This window comes from Cnephaeus nilssonii (genome assembly GCF_951640355.1).
Source record: "Cnephaeus nilssonii genome assembly, chromosome: 16".
NCBI classification, from domain to species: domain Eukaryota; kingdom Metazoa; phylum Chordata; class Mammalia; order Chiroptera; family Vespertilionidae; genus Cnephaeus; species Cnephaeus nilssonii.
In genome coordinates this window covers 45,983,670-46,004,569 of record NC_137087.1, presented here as the reverse complement: position 1 = coordinate 46,004,569, position 20,900 = coordinate 45,983,670, and the positions used below count along the sequence as shown (strand labels likewise).

The window sequence follows — 20,900 nt, the reverse complement described above, 5'->3', positions numbered from 1 at the left end:
AAGGAAGAATTAAATGTCAGTTATATCGTGCAGTGCCTGGCCTCAAAGTTTATAATCCAGTAAAGAATACAAGAACTACCTACGCATTTTATGTATATGACAAAATATAGTAAGTGCCAAAATAAAGGATTTTGCATATTCAGACCTCTCACATAGATCACAACTCTATGGAATTTAATTGTTGCTGAAATCTCTTTAGATAGAAATCTGAAACCCAGAAGCTCACTGTCACATAATTCTTAAAGTCAGAATAGTTCTTGAAGAAGTCACTTGAGATTTCTGGGTCTTGAAAAATAAGTTAGAGAAAGCTGAGGAAGACATTTCAGGTATTGAGAACACCATAAAACAAAGCCTCAGTGGACCTTTCCGGAATAGCAGGCAGTTCATTTTGATTATAATAGCAAAAGGTGCATGATGTGGAGAATGTGACATAACTGATTTTGGAAAGATGGTACATGAAGATATAAAAATTTTTAATTTATTAGTTGGGCAGGTAGTGAAGAATGTCTGATGGTTATTAGGTAGAGGAACAACATGAATGCAACTGTGCTTTAGGACAGTGCTTCTCAAACTAGATATGGTGGAAAACCAGTTTTTAAAAAATTTCCAATTTGTTTCAAATGAGTACACTTATAAAATGTAATAAAAATGAAATACTAGAAAATGAAGAGACATAAAGTGTATGTCTACTTTTTTTATTACAAATTTAACAAATAAAAATTTTCTCATTATAAAAGTTTTTAAATGTAGTTTCTGTATATATCGTGTAATGGATTAATAACAACTGTTCGCAGACTAGTATTTGTGGACCACATTTGGAGTAGCACTACTTCAAAGCAATTAATTTGGCATTAGTGTGTAGGCATAATATTTGGGAGATGGTTGCTAAAAAATTAATGAGTTTCCTTGGCCAGTGTGGCTCATTGAGTTGGAGCATCATCCAATACATGAAAGGTCTTGGGTTCGATTCCAAATCAGGGCACATGTGTGCACATGAGCACATACTCTTTCTCCCCTATCTCTCTCCCTTCCTCCCTCCCCCGATCCCTCCCCCTCTCCCTTTCCTCCCCATTCCTCTCTCTTCCCTCTCTAAAATCAATAAACATATCCTCAGGTGAGGATTTAAAAAAAAAAAAAGTTAATGAAGACCTGGACAGATTGTTAGCAGTGTGAACTGAATAAAACATCTGGGATCCAGAGATATTTGCAAATTTAAATGAAGGCACATGAGATTATTGAGACAATGTGGATTTAAGGGAGAAGAAAGAATAAAAAGATATTAACAAGATTTTTAGTTTTAAGTGGGAAAATTAGACTGCCAGTAGCAAAAATAGGAACTAATTTGGGGATAAAACACTAAATTAGGATTTCAATAAAAATTTACATTATAACATTTTTCTATTAAATTAAATATGCACATATACACAGACACATCATTTGGTTCCTAATCTCAATTTGCACTCTCAAAAAAGCATTTGTAAATTTTCTTTTATTGTAACAATTCTACAAACCTATAACCAAAATATGCCCAAGAAGATTTAATACTTGTATCTTTAGTCTCATTTGTTGTTGCAGTAACTGCTTTGGGCACTTGGCCAGGAAATTGTGACTCCTAGGCAGTGGGAGGAGTTAGGATAAAGTTCACCATTGCCAAAGAAATTCTATTCCAAATGGATTTGTGTGGAGCAACAGTGAGATCCAATGACAAGTTAAATTAGACACAGAGGTGTTTTCTCCAACACTGTCCCAGAAGTTACATGCGTTGAGGGCCTAGTTTCAGACTAAAAAGTCTTTTTGAAGTTAGGTTAAAGTCATACAAAAAAATTATCCCAGGGATTTGAAGAATTTTGTTATGACTTCAAGAACTAGTTGATTCAGATAGTTTCACACTTTGCAAAACGGCAACCAGTGACAGATGAGGTAATGCTGCTTTGAATTATGTGTTAAATCTCAAAACCATTGAGTTTGCTATGTACAGAATTTCAGATTTAGTAAATTGCATGTTCATGGTCCTTAAGTGGGAGAATATTAGATCACTCTTCTTAATTCATATTATATTAATAGTCTCATTTTTATAGTTATATGTATGTTTACTTACATAGAATTTCTTCATATTTCATGCCTTACTACAGTGGGATATGATAGTAAAAGCTGTTACATTTGTCGTTGTGTTGGAGTCTGTGTCTGGTTTTATGTGTTCCTGTATCTTTTTCCTAAAGATGGTTTCTCTTGTTCATGCTCAAATCTGTATCTTGCAGATGACTTAGTGTGGATGTAGGAATTTCTGTCTTTTAAGGTTGGATGCGTTAGTTCAGTTATGCTTCTTAGGGTGGCAACTTTGTACTTTATTTAAAGCAAGCTTTGGAATTTCACAAATATATTTAAGCTCTTAAAGATAGAGGTGGAGTATGTTTCACTGGTTAATAATTTAGAAAAGTGACTCAAGTAAACTGGCATTGGCAAAGATACAGTCAAGGTCCCGAAACCAATAGAAATTTTGGATTCTGCAAAGCAGGTATCTTTTTGTTTTAAATGCGTGGTGGGACAGTGAGCCAGTCTTTTCATTGACATAGTACCTAATACTTGCTTTTAACAATAAAGAAAAATCATTAGTTTGAGGCCAACAGATTGTTTTCCTTGAAGACTGTGTCCTGGAGACATGGTATTTCTGGCTCAAGGCTATTTCTCTCCTGGTCAGTGCATACTTTTCGTATGCACTGGACATTTATTAACTTTGTAAAATTTAGCATATACTATATTATTGCAGATATCTATAATGTAGCTGTTACATTTTATTATTATAGGTTTCCTTATGCATTTTAGATATTTTCACAGGAATTAGATTGAATTCCCTATTGCCCCTCCCATGTTTTGTAGCATAAACTAGGCAAAGAACAGAAGAGATGAGAATATATGTGAGGTTTTTCTTTTTGCTTCATAATAGACATGAATTAGAAGGGGAGATAGGAATGATTGATTGTTTCTTTTTTAAGTTCAGTAATTGCTTCTGTGGGTGAAGGTAACTTACTTTGAAAATGGAAAAGATACTTGGTAAAAGATCTTAATAGGAAAAGGTCTTACTTCCTAATTTTAGGTACTGAGAAAGTTTCTTAGCTCTGATTACTCCCTAAAGGATAGCTTCTAGAATATATGTCACAAAATGGTACTTGCTTTGTTGTAGGCATTTAACAAATGTGTTGATTGAATAAAGTGACCAACCAGTCAAAGAAGAAAGAGTGCGATTTGATGGATATTTAGCAGTGATTATTTTGGCAAAAATACTGACATAGGTCATTTGTAAAGTTTGTATGGATAATACCTAAGGTGCATTATGATGTTTATATCCTTTAAAAAGTATGATAAAGTGAATAAGCTTAATTTGTTTTCTGGCCGAGAAAGAAACTAGTAAACAATCTTGCTGGGTCTGTTAATAGTTTCTTTGTATCTTAAGGACTGATTGAGTGATATTAGCAGTTTCTTTTCTCCCTGATTTTTCATTGTGCCTAAAATCAGCTCCCATCATATTTCTATTAGAATCAAAACTGTTTCTTTTATTATGTGGTCCTACATATCTCTCCTGGATTGTACCACAGGAAGAAAAATCTCCCAGTCGTTCCTGCCTGAATTCCCACAGAATATTTTAGGCATGTCAGCTGTTTGGGCTCTGAGCAAGGATTTGATCCAGTTGGCACCCTAGCCTGAATTGAAAGTGTGTTTAAAAGCCTAAGCATCAGTGGTAACATTGTTTCCAGAGTTAGAAACATTACTTTGTGTTTTTTACCCCTGTTGTGACTTCAAAAGGATTTATGTAACTGGGGAAAAATGATAATAAAGAAGGCGATCTTATCAGGGTGAAGTTTGGTAAAGTGCTAGAAGGGTCATGGTGATATATTTGAGGTAGTGGTAAGTTTTTGAAAAGGTTTGGGTGGGTGTCATTTATTCTCTAGCTCCTTGTATCTTTCAGCTATCTGCTACTCTAGCGATTTTCAACTGGTGTGCTGCAAGAATTTTTACAACATGCAATACTTCACTATTGAGTTAGGGACACTGACCTCATTTCCCTTAAATTGTCCAATTAAAGAAACGACAACAGCCAACACAACAATAACTGTTCAGTGTGAATGAATCAAAAGCATACCTACTTTTTTGTCAGATTAGCAAAAAATATATATTTTTTGGTGTGCCACAGAATTTTACTAATGTTTGTGTGTGCCACGAGATGAAAAAGGTTGAAAATCGCTGCGCTACTCTTTTCTTCCTCTTTCCTCCACCATTTACCCAAGACAAATTAAATATTTATTTTCTAGAAGACCAGGTTATTTTAGGGAAAGAAAGTGTAAATATTTTACATAACATCTCTCTCAGGAACTAAGTTTTATAGAGCTAATCGAGTGTGCATAGCACACTGTAATATGAGTAATGATTTTTATATTTTTTAGAAAAGCTCTGAATTTAAGGGCCAATTGACTTTAAGTTATTGATTAAAGTATTTTAAGCTAATGTTTATTTTTCTTTATTTAATATGGATACATTCTGAGATGAGAGGAAATGTTTTCTATTAACATTTAAAACAATATATATGTTGGTGAAGAGTTAAAAAAAAGTCAATACCTAGATCAGTGGTTTCCAATTTTTTTTGGAGTATTTCATCACTTAAAATACGTAATATTTACTCCTGTATGTACTTACAAGTTATATATTATCCTTATTTATATATAGTAGAAAACATACACAAATTAGATATCTTTAAATGATGAAATAAATATAAGTAGAAGATCTGATATCTTCTTTTTTTCCCAGTAGAGTCTTCTGCATTCCCTGGTGCAGTTAGCCTTCTTTGGAAACTATTGACCTAGATCATTAATGGGCAAGGGTAGCCCAGGCATAGTTTTTTTAAAATAAGTTTCCTAGGTGATTTAAAGCATTCTTACTTCTCACAGTTACTTATGAAATAAAGGCAAAGAAGAGGTTTAGCAATAGACCATAAATCATTCAGATATTTTGGCCACGAAGCTGGGGTTCAGATGGAAAGGCAATACTTATTTTCAAAAATGATTAAAACTTACTCCAAAACACCATCATGGTAATGATCTACCGTACTATTATATTTTTAGTTTTCCCTTCATAGTGATCTTTTTGAAATTTTAATTTTATTATTTTACTTCTTCAAAATCTGGTAATTTGTTCTTGCTTGCAGGATAAAGTCCATACTCCCATAGCAAGCAAATTCTTCATGATTTTGACCCCTGTTAACCTTTTTGGCTTCATAGCTTTTATTGCCCCTTCCCTCCACCCCTGTTTCTCTAGAAAACCTCCTTTTGCTAAAACAAACAGAAAAGCACAACCAAAGAAAACTCAGCTTCAGCCATAATAAATGTTTTATCATTCATTATAAACCTTTTCCTTGCTTGGTTATTCTTCCTGGATTGCCTTTCTTGCTTTGTTCTACTGGGAAGCTTCTATTCATTGTTTAAGATTCAGCTCGCACATCTCTTCTGATCTCTAAACAATTGGTACTCTGTCCTTCATGATATTTTATAGCATTTATTGACTTGCTATAATTATTTGCTTTATAAGTCCTTCTCCTGCTAGGCTGAATTTCTCAAGGGTTGAGATTCTAAGTTAAAACAGAAGTTCCATGAGGGCAGGTACTCGTTTGTTCACTGCCAGAGCATAGTTTCTAACATATAGTAGGCACTCAAGTATTTGTTGAATGAATCTATAATTATGTCTTTTGTATCTGGCATCTGGTAGGCTGAAATGAACCTTAGTCTATTAAATAAATTACAAATGAATGAATTATAAAGTCTCAGAAATAAACTTATTTTATGGGGTTATATTTTGAAAATAAGAACTAATTCACTCAAGTTTTGACTACATGGCATTGTTAATACCAAAACAGTAAAAAAAAATCCAGATATTTTCATGTAACCTCTCATTTCACTTAAGGTATAAAAAGGACTTGAATAATTTTATTATGACTTACTAGTGACCCAGTGCACGGATTCGTGCACATTGAAAGGAAATTAATTAGAAGGTGGCCAGCAGGATGGGACTGGGCGATACGGGCCGTAGCCAACTTCCCACGGTCCCTCCCCAGCATCTGCAGAGTGAGTGGGGTCCCTCTGGCAGGTGGGTCCCTCGGCCTGGCCTGCAGGGATCAGGCCAAAACCGGCTCTCCAACATCCCCCGAGGGGACCCGGAGTGCGAGAGGGCACTCTGCAAAGTTGAGTGTGGAACGCAAATGCAAGTGTGTAGTAAACCAGATTCGGGACCGACAGTGCCCCAGCAACAACGTAACCCATGGCCGAAGGTAGAATTGCGCGGCCCCATAAGGAATTGGGCTCCCTCCTCTCTGGTTTCGGGGCCCGAGAACTACCACTGCCAAGTCACTGCAGCTAGGCAGCTCCTGTGTTGAGCGTCTGCCCCCTGGTGGTCAGTGTGCATCATAGCAGCCCGTCAGATGGTCATACACTTAGCATATTAGCCTTTAATATATATACTAGTAGATATTAGTACTTAAATGAGAAAAATGTAGAAAGATAGCCAAATCTGTTAAACTTAATTTTTTATTGTTTGTTTGTTTTTTTCAGTATTAATTGAGATATCATTGTTTACTCCTTTCTTCAGGGTGTTTGTGAACCGAAGTTTAGCCATGGAGAAAATAAAGTGTTTTGGTTTTGATATGGATTATACACTTGCTGGTGAGTAGCACTTTTTGATTGTTTAAGATTGCTTTGGATTATCCACAGTAGGCAATTGAATAAACACTTAGTAATTTAATCATATATATTGCTACTTCTGTTGAGATTTGTGAGTATTGAAATTACCAGATATCCTTGACATTTAATTTGGTACAGATAGGTAGACTACGTGCTAAGTTATTTCAGAGACCCTGGTAAGAAATGATATGGTGAAATAATACATTTTGTGTATATTTGGGCACTTTTGGCTTTTATTAAACTGTTATTAATATCTCTCACTCTACCACAAGGTAAATTTTTATCAGTTAAAAATTTTAATGTTATCTTTAAAACAAATGGAAAATGTTTTCATTTTTCATTGAAATGACTGCATACATATTATGTAAAGACTTTTAACAACTAGAACTATTAGCTTTGTTCAATATCAAATAGACCTTAAACACTAGCACTGAGATATATTTGAAGTAATCAGTGCCTTAGTCAATAGCTGTAACATCTTTTCAGAACTTGCAAAGTTTTTGTTAAAATATTTGCAGTCTGATACAAATATTAATGAAAATATAATATAATTTAAGAAGTAGTAGGGATGAGGGACTAAGTTGAGCAAGTGTGTACAGCTATGACACTCAGAAAAGAATGTTTAGAAATTTTCTCAAATATATTGTTATTAAATACTCAAAACCCTTTAAATTGTATAAATTATCTTCAGGAAAATTTTTTATATAACAGTATTAGAAAACTGACTTGTTTCAAATTTTAAAAATCTCAATTTGATGTTCAGTTTAGGCTATAAATATAAATAATATTAAAGTACAAAAATGAATAGATGTAGCTTATAGGTACTTGCCACATAGATGTGGCCATGATATTTACCAAACAAGTTATGTATTAAAAATATACACTGAATTGATATGAATTTCTCTCATCCATATTGTTATTTATTTGGTTTCCTGTTACCTTAAAGTTGTTTTTGCAACATTTTGATTTTCCTAATTGGACACAGGCACTTTTGGGAGCACTTGTCAGAAAGCAGGTGGAAGCACTGTACTTTTTCAGTGTAGATTTTGGAGAAAACACTACAATCTCTCTTCTTCCTAAAATTCTCGCTCTTCAGGGGAAGGAATGACAAGGTAGCTGAAAGATATTATTTAGGCAGAAATAGAAGTTACTGGGGTCAAAAAATGACAAACTTGCCCCCCTCTTCGTTATTAAGACATTCTTTTTAAAAAAATATATATATTTATTTATTGATTTCAGAGAGGAAGGGAGAAGGAGAGAGAGATAGAAACATCAATGATGAAAGAGAATCATTGATTGGCTGCCTCCTGCACACCCCCTACTGGGGATCGAGCCCACAACCCGAGCATGTGCCCTTGGCCAGAATTGAACCTGGGACCCTTCAGTCTGCAGGCCAACGCTCTATCCACTGAGCCAAACCAGTTAGGGCTATTAAGATATTCTTATTGAAATAGTTCAGTAAGTATTTATTGAAAACCTGTAATGTGCCCGACATGTTTTGTTACTAAGCATTGAGATACTATATATCACAGAATAATGAAAAATGAATTCTCTTATTTAGTGAAAAAGTCACTGAATCGTAGTCTTTACACTTTAAAAATACTTTGATTTCTTCTTTTTATTTGCTTTTTTGTTGTTGTTTTTTGTACCTCTGACTGGGCATTGTGACCTCCTGGTTCATAGGTCGGTGCTCAACCACTGAACTACACTGGCCAGGCTGGCAAACAATATTTTGAGTGATACAGAATTACCATTTACAGCAAGCATGTCAAACTCAAAGGCTAACATGGGCCAAATAAACAATATTGAAGTTTGTGGGCCACAAAAAAAAAAAGCTTGGCTTAAATTTTCATAGAAACGTAGGTTTACTTTGATAGAGACATGCTGAATTCAAAGGGCTGAAATAAATGAGTAATTGTTAACGTAAAATAATACAACATTTTAATAAAAATTAATATTTTTCTTGAACATAAACTTATCAGACACTGAATAACTGCACAAATTAATAAGTACAACACAAATAAACCTATTTTCCTTATTCTCCGAAAGCGAAATATTTCCTGTTGCGCACACCAAATAAGTCAGTACAAAACTAATGACGTGGCCATTGGTTGCTAAAATATTCGCTGCTAGTATTAGTGGAGAGAAGTGGTGTGGCTGAGTATAAGGCGCATAAGGGAAATGAATGCAACACGATTATAGTGATTAGTCATTAGCGAACATTGTAGTTTGTTAGTAACTAGAGGCCCGATGCACAAAATTCGTGCAAGCGTAGGCCTTCGCAGCCCTGGCTGCCTCGGCCCTTGCAGCCAGCCCTGGCGGCTTCGTCTGGAAGGTCGTCCGGACGGTTGTTCTGCTGTTCAGCCTTCTGGTCTAATTAGCATATTACGATTTTGTTACTATAGATAGAGTGTGTATAACAGGATATTGTAAAAATTAAGTTACAAAATTTTTATTAAAACGTTTCTTACATACTGTTATATTGGCTGGGCTGCGAGTTTGACATGCTTGATTTACAACATAGGTGGATTACTAGTTTTCAGTGTTACAATATAGTGACATTGATAGTGAGCCTAAGGTTGATGCATCTGAAGTGTGTGGATAGACATCTCAAATGACAGGCATAATTTGAATGGTACATTTATTGAGAGAGGTGCTTATTGGCTTAGGGCTTATCTTATCATACTGTAAACTGCCCAATTTTGTTCTGAGAAAACATCTACATAGGGCTTTTCAAAATTTTCTTTCATTGTTTTCAATGTGTGAAATTATATGACTCATGGAAAGTGTCGGGGGTAGGATCTAATTCTGGATATAAGCTATTTTCATAAGGAAACAGCTCTGTTTTTGATGTTTTAGATAATGGCCACATAAAACTTCCTTTGGGAGGGTGATGGTATGATTTGATTTGGTTTTGATTACTCACTTATTTTGAGAACTAGATGCCCGGTGCATGAAAATTCATGCACTGGAAGGGGGGTCCTTTAGCCCGGCCTGCCCCCTCTCACAGTCCAGGAGCCCTCAGGGGCGGGAGGCGACCTGGCGATCAGGGGAAGGCGATGCCGCATCACACCTCTGCTGCTGTCACTGCCGGCAGCACAAGCCTTGGGCGGCCCTGAGCCTTGGGCGGCCCTGGGCAGCTGAGCAGCCACCATCAGAGGCTTGCCTGTGCCTCGGGCCGGCCCTGGATGGCTGGGGGGCTGAGGGGACTGCGGGAGTCCGGAGGCAGTTGCGCGGGGCGGGCCCAGTCTTGCTGCATGCTTGCTGCCCCGGCAGAGCTGAAGGGACTGGGCGCCGCCATCTTGTGGCTGTGGATGCCTCCATCTTTGAGGGCGGAGCATTCAATTAGCATATTCCCTCCTTATTGGCTGTGGGTGCTGCCATCTTTGAGGGCAGAGCATTCAATTAGCATATTCCTCCTTATTGGCTGTGGGCGCTGCCATCTTTGTGATGGCGTGAGGGTCAATTAGCATATTCCCTCTTTATTAGATAGGCTATTGTTCTTCATGTCATGGGGTTGATAGAATAGGTGGTCAGTAATCATTTAAAGCTTTGATTTGTTCCTAATAAATAAGAGGATGAGGCAAGCATACATACTTGGACTTGAAGGATTTTAAAATGTATGTGTAATAATTCTCAACCTGTAATTTTCTGAAAGTAAACTATATAGGCCTTTGGTAGAATGAAGTTGGGGAGGGTTTTTTTGTTTTGTTTTAGTTTGTTAAAATAAATTGGTGGGCTTCCTTCTATTCTTTAAAAAAATTATGATTTTTAGTTACAGTGTTTAATAACATAATCCATTCTGATGGGAACCTTATTATTGTCATCTCATCTGAATGCCACTTAATACCTTAAACAGTTTTTCAGAGATGATCTCTTTATCATCAGCTAAAGTGAGTTATGCATATTTTATGTTTTTATTAGTTCATCTGTAAGATTTCTATGTAATTGGTATTTTTATATAAAATTAAAAACAAAACAAAAACTTGTCTATTGACATAAATTAATTTTTCCTGATTGTCTTGAACCTAAATAAATTTTAATCCTGAAATCTGCCTATAGGAGTAATGCAGTATTGACATTTATTTAGCTCCTTATCTGTGTAATACTGTAGATTAATGTTTTATTTTTCTAATGAGTGTATACTAATTACTTTTCTAATGAGTGTGTACTAATTGTGCTTTAGCCAGTTTGTCTACTAAATACAGTTGAGTTTATTTATGAAAGTCAGTATTTAGAATCTAGGTAATACTGAGTCTTGTATATTAGCTTTGCCACTGTCCAACAGTGGATTATGTTTTATATAAAAAGTACTTGGCAGGCCTATTTATAATTCCTCTCTTTCCCCAAATTACTTGAGCAACATTCTTTGCACATGATGTATGTATATCAGTGTTGGCCAAAAAAAAAAAAATCCAAACCTAAAAGAAGGTTAAAAGAGGTTGTTTGAGCCAGGGTTGAGGGTCAGATCTGGAAGCAAAATTTGAGAGATTTGAGAAAATGCTCTAGAGAATAAGAGTTTTGCAGTTTGTTTTATTTTTTTAAAATTCATTTTTGTTTTAAAATGCTCAAGAGACTTTAAAAAGGCCCAAAGGCATCCAGGTTTAATTTAAGATCATCCTGAGATGGTGTCCATTGGTTTCTCCTTTTGTGAGGCATCAATTCAACCCTTGTTAATGAGACACCCTGATAATTCTCATTGGATTATAGCGATTTCCTGTGACCCAGTATCTGTCATAAATGTCCATCAGGTTATGAATGATGAGAAACAATATCAGAAATTATCAAGAAACATCTGCAGATTTTGTTTGAATATCCTTTCTGCATTATTCTTTGCAACCAGGCCCAGTGATTATCAATTTGAGTAGCGGAGATCCTGATGATTATCACCTGCAAAGACCAAGTGAACTAAAGGGGGATTTTTAAGTTCATCAAACTTGAAAAAGTCCACTTGTGAGGGGCAGAGATAGTCAGTAGGTAACTCTTGTCTTGGTTGACATTTTCAGACAGATGAGCTGCTTGCTGTCTCAGGACCATGCAGGACCCATCTGGTATTAAATGCAGCTTTTCCAGAACAGAAACCAGCTAACACCCTTCAAGGTGAAACACCCTTTTGCAGTTCATTTTATACATTAGAATCCAAGGAGGAAGAGATAAGGAAGGTTCATGAAATTCATTGGTGCCATATTAAGATGGCGAGAGAAAGTAAAGCAGGGAAATACCTCATATTCAATAAAAAATAAAGCAGATATATATTTCTTTTACATTGATGGGTGCAGGATAGTTAACATTTAAAACACATGGTGTACAGAGGTATGAGGACAAATGATAACAATGAGGAATGTTGGGATCAGTTCCTCCCAGTATGGAGGCGTGACAGCTCTTGACCCATCAGCATGTTGTTTATTCTCCCTAAGTCTTAGTTTCTTCATTTAATCCAAAAAAGGGTTATAAGTGAATATACTATTGGAATAAAGTTTCAATGAAATAATGTATATAAAATAATAATGCATTGAAAGTAGTTGTTTTGCTCTGACTGTGATACTAAGTACTAATATACTGAGCTTGAACTGTAAAGAAAAATCCTAATATATAAAAACCCAGGGTCTGTAACAACCGAAGGCTCGACCAATAGGAAGTCAGACCTGCAGTCAGTGCTGGGTTGCCGTGGTGACCCAGCACTGACTGCCGAGGGGGCTGTGGATCAGGCCCGGAGAGAGAGGCCTGGTGAGAGAAGCAGGGTCTGATCCGTAGCCTCCATGGTAGCTGTTAATCAGCCCTTGCCTCTTACTTTCTCTCTGGGCCTCTCTGGAGGCTGCTGATCAGCCCCGCCTCTCTGATCAGGCCCGGAGATGCTGACTGGCATAGAAACTGACTGATCAGAACCAAATCTGGGTGAACCTGTGAGGAGCCTCTGGCTGCCTAGGAAGTGGAGCTTTTAACGCTGACTGGCATAGAAACCGATAAATCAGAACCAAATCTGGGTGAACTGCGAAGGCAGAACCTAAGGTGGGGGCTGAGGAGGGGTTTCAAGGGCAACAGCTGTTTGGTGTAAGGTGTAAGAAAGCGGTTCAATTTTTTCATGACCGGTTTGGCTTTCATGATGAGTCCAGATATAGGGATTATGTATTTTTGTCTGCCAAGAGCATCTCCTCCTGCTGAAAAAGGCTTTTCCTCCCCATTTAAGCAATCCTATCCTATATAATCTATCTATACTAATAAAAGAGTAATATGCTAATTAAATCAGGTTGACTGGCCGTCTTCCAGACGTCCAGTTTCCTTCCGGACAAAGCCATGGTGGTGGGGGCCAAGGCAGAGGCAGTTAGGGGTGATCAGGCTGGCAGGGGAGGGCAGTTGGGGGCAAGATCAGGCTGGCAGGGGAGGGCAGTTGGGGGCGAGATCAGGCTGGCAGGGGAGGGTAGTTAGGGGCAAGATCAGGCCGGCAGGGGAGGGCAGTTGGGGTTGAGATCAGGCTGGCAGGGGAGGGCAGTTGGGGTTGAGATCAGGCTGGCAGGGGAGGGCAGTTAGGGGCAATCAGGCAATTAGGGGCAATCAGGCAGGCAGGCAGGCAGGTGAGTGGTTAGGAGCCAGCAGTCCCAGATTGTGAGAGGGATGTCCCCGATTGGAGAGGGTGCAGGCTGGGCTGAGGGAACCCCTCCCCCCCCCCATGCACAAATTTTGTGCACCAGGCCACTAGTCTAAGTATAAATAAGAGAATAATAGCAATATTAAATTCATTTACACTGCTGTATGTTGTGGGAAAATCTGTTATGTTAGATAAATGGCAGAGGAATAATTACTTTTGTTTTTGAATTTTTAAATACTCCAAATGATCATGAATTAATAGAAAGTTAAAGTTCTTATCTGAATAGCTTTTTAATGAGAAGGTATTTATTTGACATCAGATTATGTTTCTGTAGAAATTAACCTTTTGCACTCGGATGTCAAGTGTGATTCCACACAGTTAGCATCGGTAGCAGCTCGTATGTCGAATTGTATTGAATGTATCAATAATTTGAAATATAAAAAAATCCAAATAAATAAGTTTGTATGAAAAGAAACTCCAGTTTTTTATTCTACTGCCGCGCTTTGTAAAATCAGGGGTATTTAAAAAATTAAATCCCGAGTAGAATAAAGGAATCGAGAAAAAAGCAAGCGAGTGCAAAGGGTTAAGCAGTGTTTCCAGTGAATGGTTATTTCTTATGTTTAGATCTTTGATCCATTTTGAGTTAAAATTTTTTTTATTGATTTCAGAGAGAGGAAAGGAGGGAGGAGAGAGAGAGAGAGAGAGAGAGAGAGAGAGAGAGAGAGAGAAGCATCAATGATGAGAGGATCATTGATCGGCTGCCTCCTGCACGCCCTCTACTGAGGATCAAGCCCACAACCCAGACATGTGTGCCCTGACTGGGAATTGAACCATGACTTCCTGGTTCATGGGCAGCTGGGCTATTTTTAGTTAATTTTTGTATGTGATGTCAGGTAAGGGTCTAACTTCTTTCTTTTGCATGTGGATATTCAGTTTTCTCAACACTGTTGAAAAGACTGTCCTTTCCTTCTTGAATAGTCTTGGCATTCTTGTCAAAAATAATTTGGCTATAGATAGAGATAGAAATTTTTTTTTTTCTTTTTAATGAAACATACGACATTGTAAACCTTTGTGTCTGTGCTTCAGCATTTCTCCTTAAAGAAAGATGAGGCTCCTTGCAGTAGTGGTGAATTAAATTAATATGGAACATCAGCTGAGTTGAATTTACTATGGATTGTTTATAAACTGGATGCATCTACTTGAAGTTCTTAGTGTGATAACAGCATATATCTTTTTTAAAAAATATATTTCTTTATTGAGATCAGAGAGGAAGGGAGAAGGAGAGAGAGATAGAAACATCAATGATGAAAGAGAACCATTGATCCACCGCCTCCTGCACACCCCCCACTGGGGATCAAGCCCACAACCCAAGGCATGTGCCCCTGGCCGGAATCGAACCTGGGACCCTTCAGTCCGAAGGCCGACGCTCTATCCACTGAGCCAAGCCAGCTAGGGCTACAGCATATATCTTGAAAGGTTTTTGGTACAAACCAAAGAAGATAACCTTCATTACAAAGGCGAGAATTTCTCATTGTCCCAAGTCTTGAGATAGTACTCAGGGCATCCTTCTCACAACTTGGAAAATGTAGAACTTCCACATTACCTTACTCCCCAGTCCTCCAAACATGTCTACTATGTGCAACATACTTTGTGTTGGAGAATGGGCACCTCCATTTGAGTAACAGTTATTAGTAAAAGTTATTACCCTCCAACGTATTCTTGAGAGATTTATCAATTTGTGAATGGATAAAATGTTTACAATTGACGGACTATAGAAATGTGTAGTTTGATAAGTAAAATGCATTCATTATCCCCTTAGTGGTCTTAAAAGCACTTTTGAACTGGGTTTTTTTTGTTTCTTGTTTTTCTGAAACAATAGAATAAGAGGATAAGCAGAGTGCTTGAACACAGAAACTAGGGTAGCAAATGAAAAACAACAACCCAGGAATAAGAAACTACAAAAAAAGATGAAACTCTAAAGAGGAGGAAAAACCAGGAATGTGGTTGATAAAAATTATTAATAAAAATAAATTGGAAAACACTCTCATAAAACCAAATAAAATAAGAATCTATTGGGAATTTATTATGAAGACTCAACCCAAAAAGAAGAATTGTGAAGACAAAAAAGTGATAATTTAGTACTAGAGTCCAAACAATTATCTGAATCAAGGATTCAGTTAGAAAAGGTAAACTCGACAGGGCCTGTGGTGGAATGGGTTTTCATAGCTGGAAGATTTGTTATTTATAGTTTTCACTATAAAGCAATAAATTTACTTTTATGTAAATCCTCCAAAGGGATTATAGATGACTTGCAAAATTAAACACGTGAAAAATGGGCCAGAAGACTAATTTTTATAAAAGAAAACCCTTAAGAAAATATGCTTCCAAATAGATATTATCCTTTATTTAATCACTTTGTTTGGGAAAACTTATTCCAGTATCACTGTCATTATTGGACATTTTAGGAATTCTTTTGGAAGTCTTGTCAGAATCAGTTTATAAATCCACAAGAAAACCTGCTTCATTGCTTAGGTAGTCATACCTGTTCTTTTTTAAAATATATTTTTACTGATTTCAGAAAGGAAGGGGAGGGGAGAGAGAGAGAGAAACATCAATGATGAGAGAAAATCACCGATTGGCCGTGTCCCACATGCCTCCCACACGGGATCAAGCCCGCAACCCCGGCATGTGCCCATGACCAGAATCAACCCTGGGACCCTCCAGTCCTCAGGCCCACACTCCATCCGCTGAGCCAAACCAGCTAGGGCCATACCTGTTTTTTAAACCCAACTTAATTGATTTTTCCTTTTATTCTGTGGTTGCTTTGTTTGAATGATTCCTCCCTCTTCTACACAATTAACCATCTGTTGATGAAAAAGTGCCACCATAGAGGATATCTAGAACAATGTGCTGTAGATGCTGAGAGTAATTTAAGAAGAATTTCAAATATGTTTTGAGCAATGATTGCATTATTGGAATAAGTACATATGCCTCAGGGAGTGATTATGTTTATTTTTAAAAGGCATTATTTGGGGGAGAGTAGGGGAAAAATAAGACATTTTATGTTACATCTCAACTTTTTTTTTCGTTTCATAATTTATTTTGTTTCTGTTATTTTGAGGTAGTTTGTCTTTTAGAGAGAGAACTTATTTTGGAATAAATCTAGTGATCCTTAGATAAAAAATAACTGAACTAAGCTATATTTCAAAGACAGCTATTTTTCATGGCATCCCTAATTTAAAAATGTCCTCACACCTTTACACTGTTTTATTTTCTTTGGCTGAGCATTTCACCTTGTGGGCTATTTTGATTTTCTAAGACAGTGGTCGGCAAACTCATTAGTCAACAGAGCGGCAAACGGCGGCTCGCGAGCTGCGGTTTGCCGACCACTGTTCTAAGAGTTAAGCCAGCATTATTCCAAAAGATCAGTGCTTTTGGTAGAACTGACTTTCTCATAAAGACTATAAAATTGACAGCCTTAATATATTTAAAATATTTCTGAGCAATCCTTAATTTGGAAGGCTTTTATTGTAACTTCTTACTGATAAAAAGACTGGTCTAGTATTGCATTGGCTTCTAAATGGGCAGGTTATTTAAGCAGTAAAGAGTCACCTGAACTACTTAATACATATACGTCTGTATGTGCATATATATGTTACTTGTATACACTTGTGCTACTTAAATATTCTCTGAAAGATGAAAGTTTTAAGATATTTTGATGTGATAAGAGTTATTAAATTAGGGGAGAATAAATTAGGATAGATGAAACAAGAATTCAAAGTAGTGATAATTGTTAAAGCTTGGGTGATGGGCTTAAAGCAGCTCATTTAATATTCTTTCTACTTTGTATGATTTTGTTTTTTCATTTCCTTTTGAGATAGTCTTTATTGTGACTATTCTTATTGCTTTTTCTTAGCTTAAGGATTTCTTACACTACTTCTCCCAGGAAAATGAGGTACAATTTCTGCAACCAATTATGCTTCTGAGGTAGTCTCTCTATGTTAGCAAAGAATTTTAAAATGAATAATACTCCATTGTATTATATTGTGGGTAAAAGTTCTTTTATTAGTTGAGATAAATACCTTCAAGACTATTATTTTTGCACATCTCTATAATAATAAAAGTATAATATGCTAATTAGACTGACATCCTTCTGGATGACCTCCGGACGAAGCCGGGGCTGTGAGGGAAGCCTGGGTCCCGGGTGCCAGAGGGAAGCCAGTGCCGGCAAATGGGTGAAGGAAGGCCTACACTTGCACAAATTTCATGCATCGGGCCTCTAGTATTTACATAAGTGTATGTATGTAAGTCTACACTTAGTTCCCAAGCTTTTTTTCCTCTTTATGTCATTTCTGTATCCCTGTTATGGTTTCACTAATTTTAAATTTACCTTTCTGAATTTCATTTTATCTCCCTGGTTTGTTCCTAGAACATTAAGAAACTTAAAAGATCACTTAATAAAACCTAATTCTATCTCCTCCATTACATGGTGAGAGAAAGTAATAATTAGTTACCAGTGTTTAAGATCCCTACTTTTCATTGCCAGTAATAAAAGTATCCAAGTATAAATCAGATACTTTTTGTGAATGTCATGTAAAAATCGTGACCAGAAGAAATACACAACATTAGCATGGGCAGTGAAGATATTTAAATTATTAAAGATTTTTGCTTACCTTGGTTCAGTCATCAATTATAAATGGAGATTGCAGCCAAGAAATCAAAGGAAGGCTGAGGCTCAGAAGGGCATCAATGAAAAAATAAGGAAGATCATCAGGAGCAAAGATGTGTCATTAGAGACCAAGGCTAAGATCATTCCTACCTTCATATTTCCAGTTAAAGTCATGCCTTGTTTTATTGTGCTTTGCTTTATTGTGCTCCACAGATCAGTTTTTTTACAAATTGAAGGCAAGACTCTTCACCAGCAAAAAGATTACTGCTTGCTTGTTGTGATATTTGCTTTATTTCAGTACTCTGAAACCAAACCTGCAATATCTTTGAGGTATGCCTGTACTATGTACAGATGTAGAAGTTGGTATGAGAAAAAAATGGATTCATCTGAAATATGCGGTTGGAAGATAGCACTATGGATATCCTGGACCACCAGAAAGATGGATATTGTGGGTCCTAGAGCAAATTAAATTTGAAACAACACTGGAGGCAAAAAATGGCAAAACTGAAGTTGTCCTACTTCGGGCACATCATGAGAAGGCAAGATTCTTGGGAAAAGACAGTAAAAAATAGAAGGCAGCAGGAAAAGAGGAAGATGAAATATGAGATAGATTGACTCCATAAAAGAAGCCATAGGCATGCATTGACAGAGCTGAGCAGAGCTGTTGAGTTCAGGGCTTTGTGGACATCACTCATTCATAGGATCGCCAGGAGTTGGAGCAGACTCATCTGCATGTAATACACACAGCATTATTAGTTGCAACAGTAAAATTACTAAAATGAATAATTTTAAAAATATCATGGGCTGATTTCAACATAGATAAATTTGTTTTCCAAATAATCCTAATGTAATAACTACCTGTGATTACCTCTTTTCTGCTTACACATTCTCAGACCTTAGACCATAGTTTGGCTCAAATAGATTTTGATAGTTTTAAAAATTGAGTCAGCAGTTAAAAATTGGGAGATTACAAATGAAAATCTAGGTTATCATCACATAGTTGACAACATATGGCTCTCATTCACTCAGGGAAGTCAGCTATAGCTGGGTAGCTACTTCTCTGACCCTGAGATAGGTGTTTGGAACATATTATCTAAATCTGAATCTTGGAAAGTTCGTCTAGTAAACTTTATAGTACCTTGAGATACTGATTATAAAAATGAATTGTCTGTATAAGCCTGAATAAATCATACATAGTTTTAAGAAAACTTCCTAAGCTAGGTTAATTGACCCCTTTTTCTATCCCTCTGTATCTCCTTAGTCACATTGTTATTGATGTTCTAAAATTTATTATAAGTATCTAGTATATCTCTGTAGTGCACTATGAGCCCGTGAGCTCCTTCAGGCCAATGACCATGAGTAATTTTGTTGTGTTTTTTTGTTGTTGTTCTCAGAATCTAGTCTCTTGATATCTGCCGAGGATTGGTTCCAGGAATCCCCTTGGATATCAAAATCTGAGAATGCTCACGTGGCTTATATAAAACTAGAGGCCCAGTGCACGAATTTGTGCACAGGTGGGGTCCAACTGGCCCACCCCGATGGGGCCGAGGGGGCCGGGCCAGCGGGGGAGAGGGGCCACGGGTGGTTGGCCGGCCGGTCCCGCCCCTGATCGGGCCGGTGACTGGCCACAGTGGGCATTATAGCAACCGGTTGTTTCAGTCACTGGCTTTATATATATATATATAGAGAGAGAGAGGCCTGATGCACGAAATTCATGCCTCAGCCCTCACAGCCTTGGCTTCGTCCGGAAGGACATCTGGTCTAATTAGCATATTATGCTTTTATTATATAGGATTAGAGGCCCAGTGCACAAAATTGGTGCATTGGGTGGGGGGGGCGGGTCCCTCAGCCTGGCCTGTGCCCTCTTGCAGTCTGGGAGCCCTCGGGGGATGTCTGCCTGCTGGGTTAGGCCTGCTCCCTGCGGGGATCGGGCCTAAGATGGCAGTTGGACATCCCTCTAGCAGTCCTGGACCCATCGCTCCTTACTGCCCACCTGCTTGCTGCTCCTTACTGCTCAGCTCACTGCTCCTTAGCACTGCCACGGAGGCAGGAGAGGCTCTCGCTACTCCCTCTGTGCTCACCAGCCGTGAGCCTGGCTTCTGGCTGAGCGGCACTCCCCATGTGGGAGCGCACTGACCACCAGGGGGCAGCTCCTGCATTAGCGTTTGCCCCCTGGTGGTCAGTGTGCATCATAGTGACTGGTCATTTCGCCATAAAGGTCCCTTAGGCTTTTATTATATAGATGGCCTAGAGTTTCATATGTTACCTATATTTGCATATAAGCTACAGCAGGGTATGCCTACACATCACTTCATTCGTGTGGATTCAGTGTAGTGCTCCGTGCATGGCAAATTTAAGTTTACTTTTTGGAACTTTCTGGAACCACCACCTCCTCCTCATCCCCCCATGAATATTTTCTATTTATGCTCTGTTGAATCATATCCAAAACCCATGGATATGAGGGGCCAAATGTACCTAGTACACAGTAGGCATCCAAATGATAGTTACATTTTGCTAAGTTTAGTTACAGGCATCAGAGTGGGATGAACTGTTTTTATTTTAGTGGGAAAATTACATATTAGCTGCATCAACTTTTTATTACAGTAAGCTCCTTTGATTACAGAGCATTTTATAAAGTTATCTCGATAATTTTTAGTTTTGAAGAAAATACTTTATGTACAAGTTCCTAGTAAGTGTATAGGTTCTTGAGAATAATTTGAGTTAGATAAGTTTTTTTCATTTTATTTTAAAATATTCCTTTTTTTAATACTCAGTAATTTTTAAACAAATAAATCTTTTAATTACCATTTAATTTTGCTTTGTAATGAATTGTAATTGGCAGTCAGTCTTTCAAACTCCATTTGTTATTTACATATCTAGTCATTTGGGAGTTATTTTTATTTTATACTAGAGGCCCAGTGCA

The 20,900-nt window shown here is 37.4% G+C and overlaps 1 protein-coding gene across 6 annotated transcripts in view; it reads left to right on the top strand.

The window, feature by feature from the left end:
- Positions 1 to 20,900, top strand: part of NT5C2 (5'-nucleotidase, cytosolic II) — an 86,634-nt gene that overhangs the window by 40,704 nt on the left and 25,030 nt on the right. For all 6 annotated transcript variants that reach the window (XM_079794269.1, XM_079794270.1, XM_079794266.1 and 3 more), the window contains one exon: positions 6,631 to 6,704. In XM_079794269.1, coding sequence (XP_079650395.1) covers positions 6,631 to 6,704 — 74 coding nt within the window. The remainder of the gene's footprint in view (positions 1 to 6,630; positions 6,705 to 20,900) is intronic.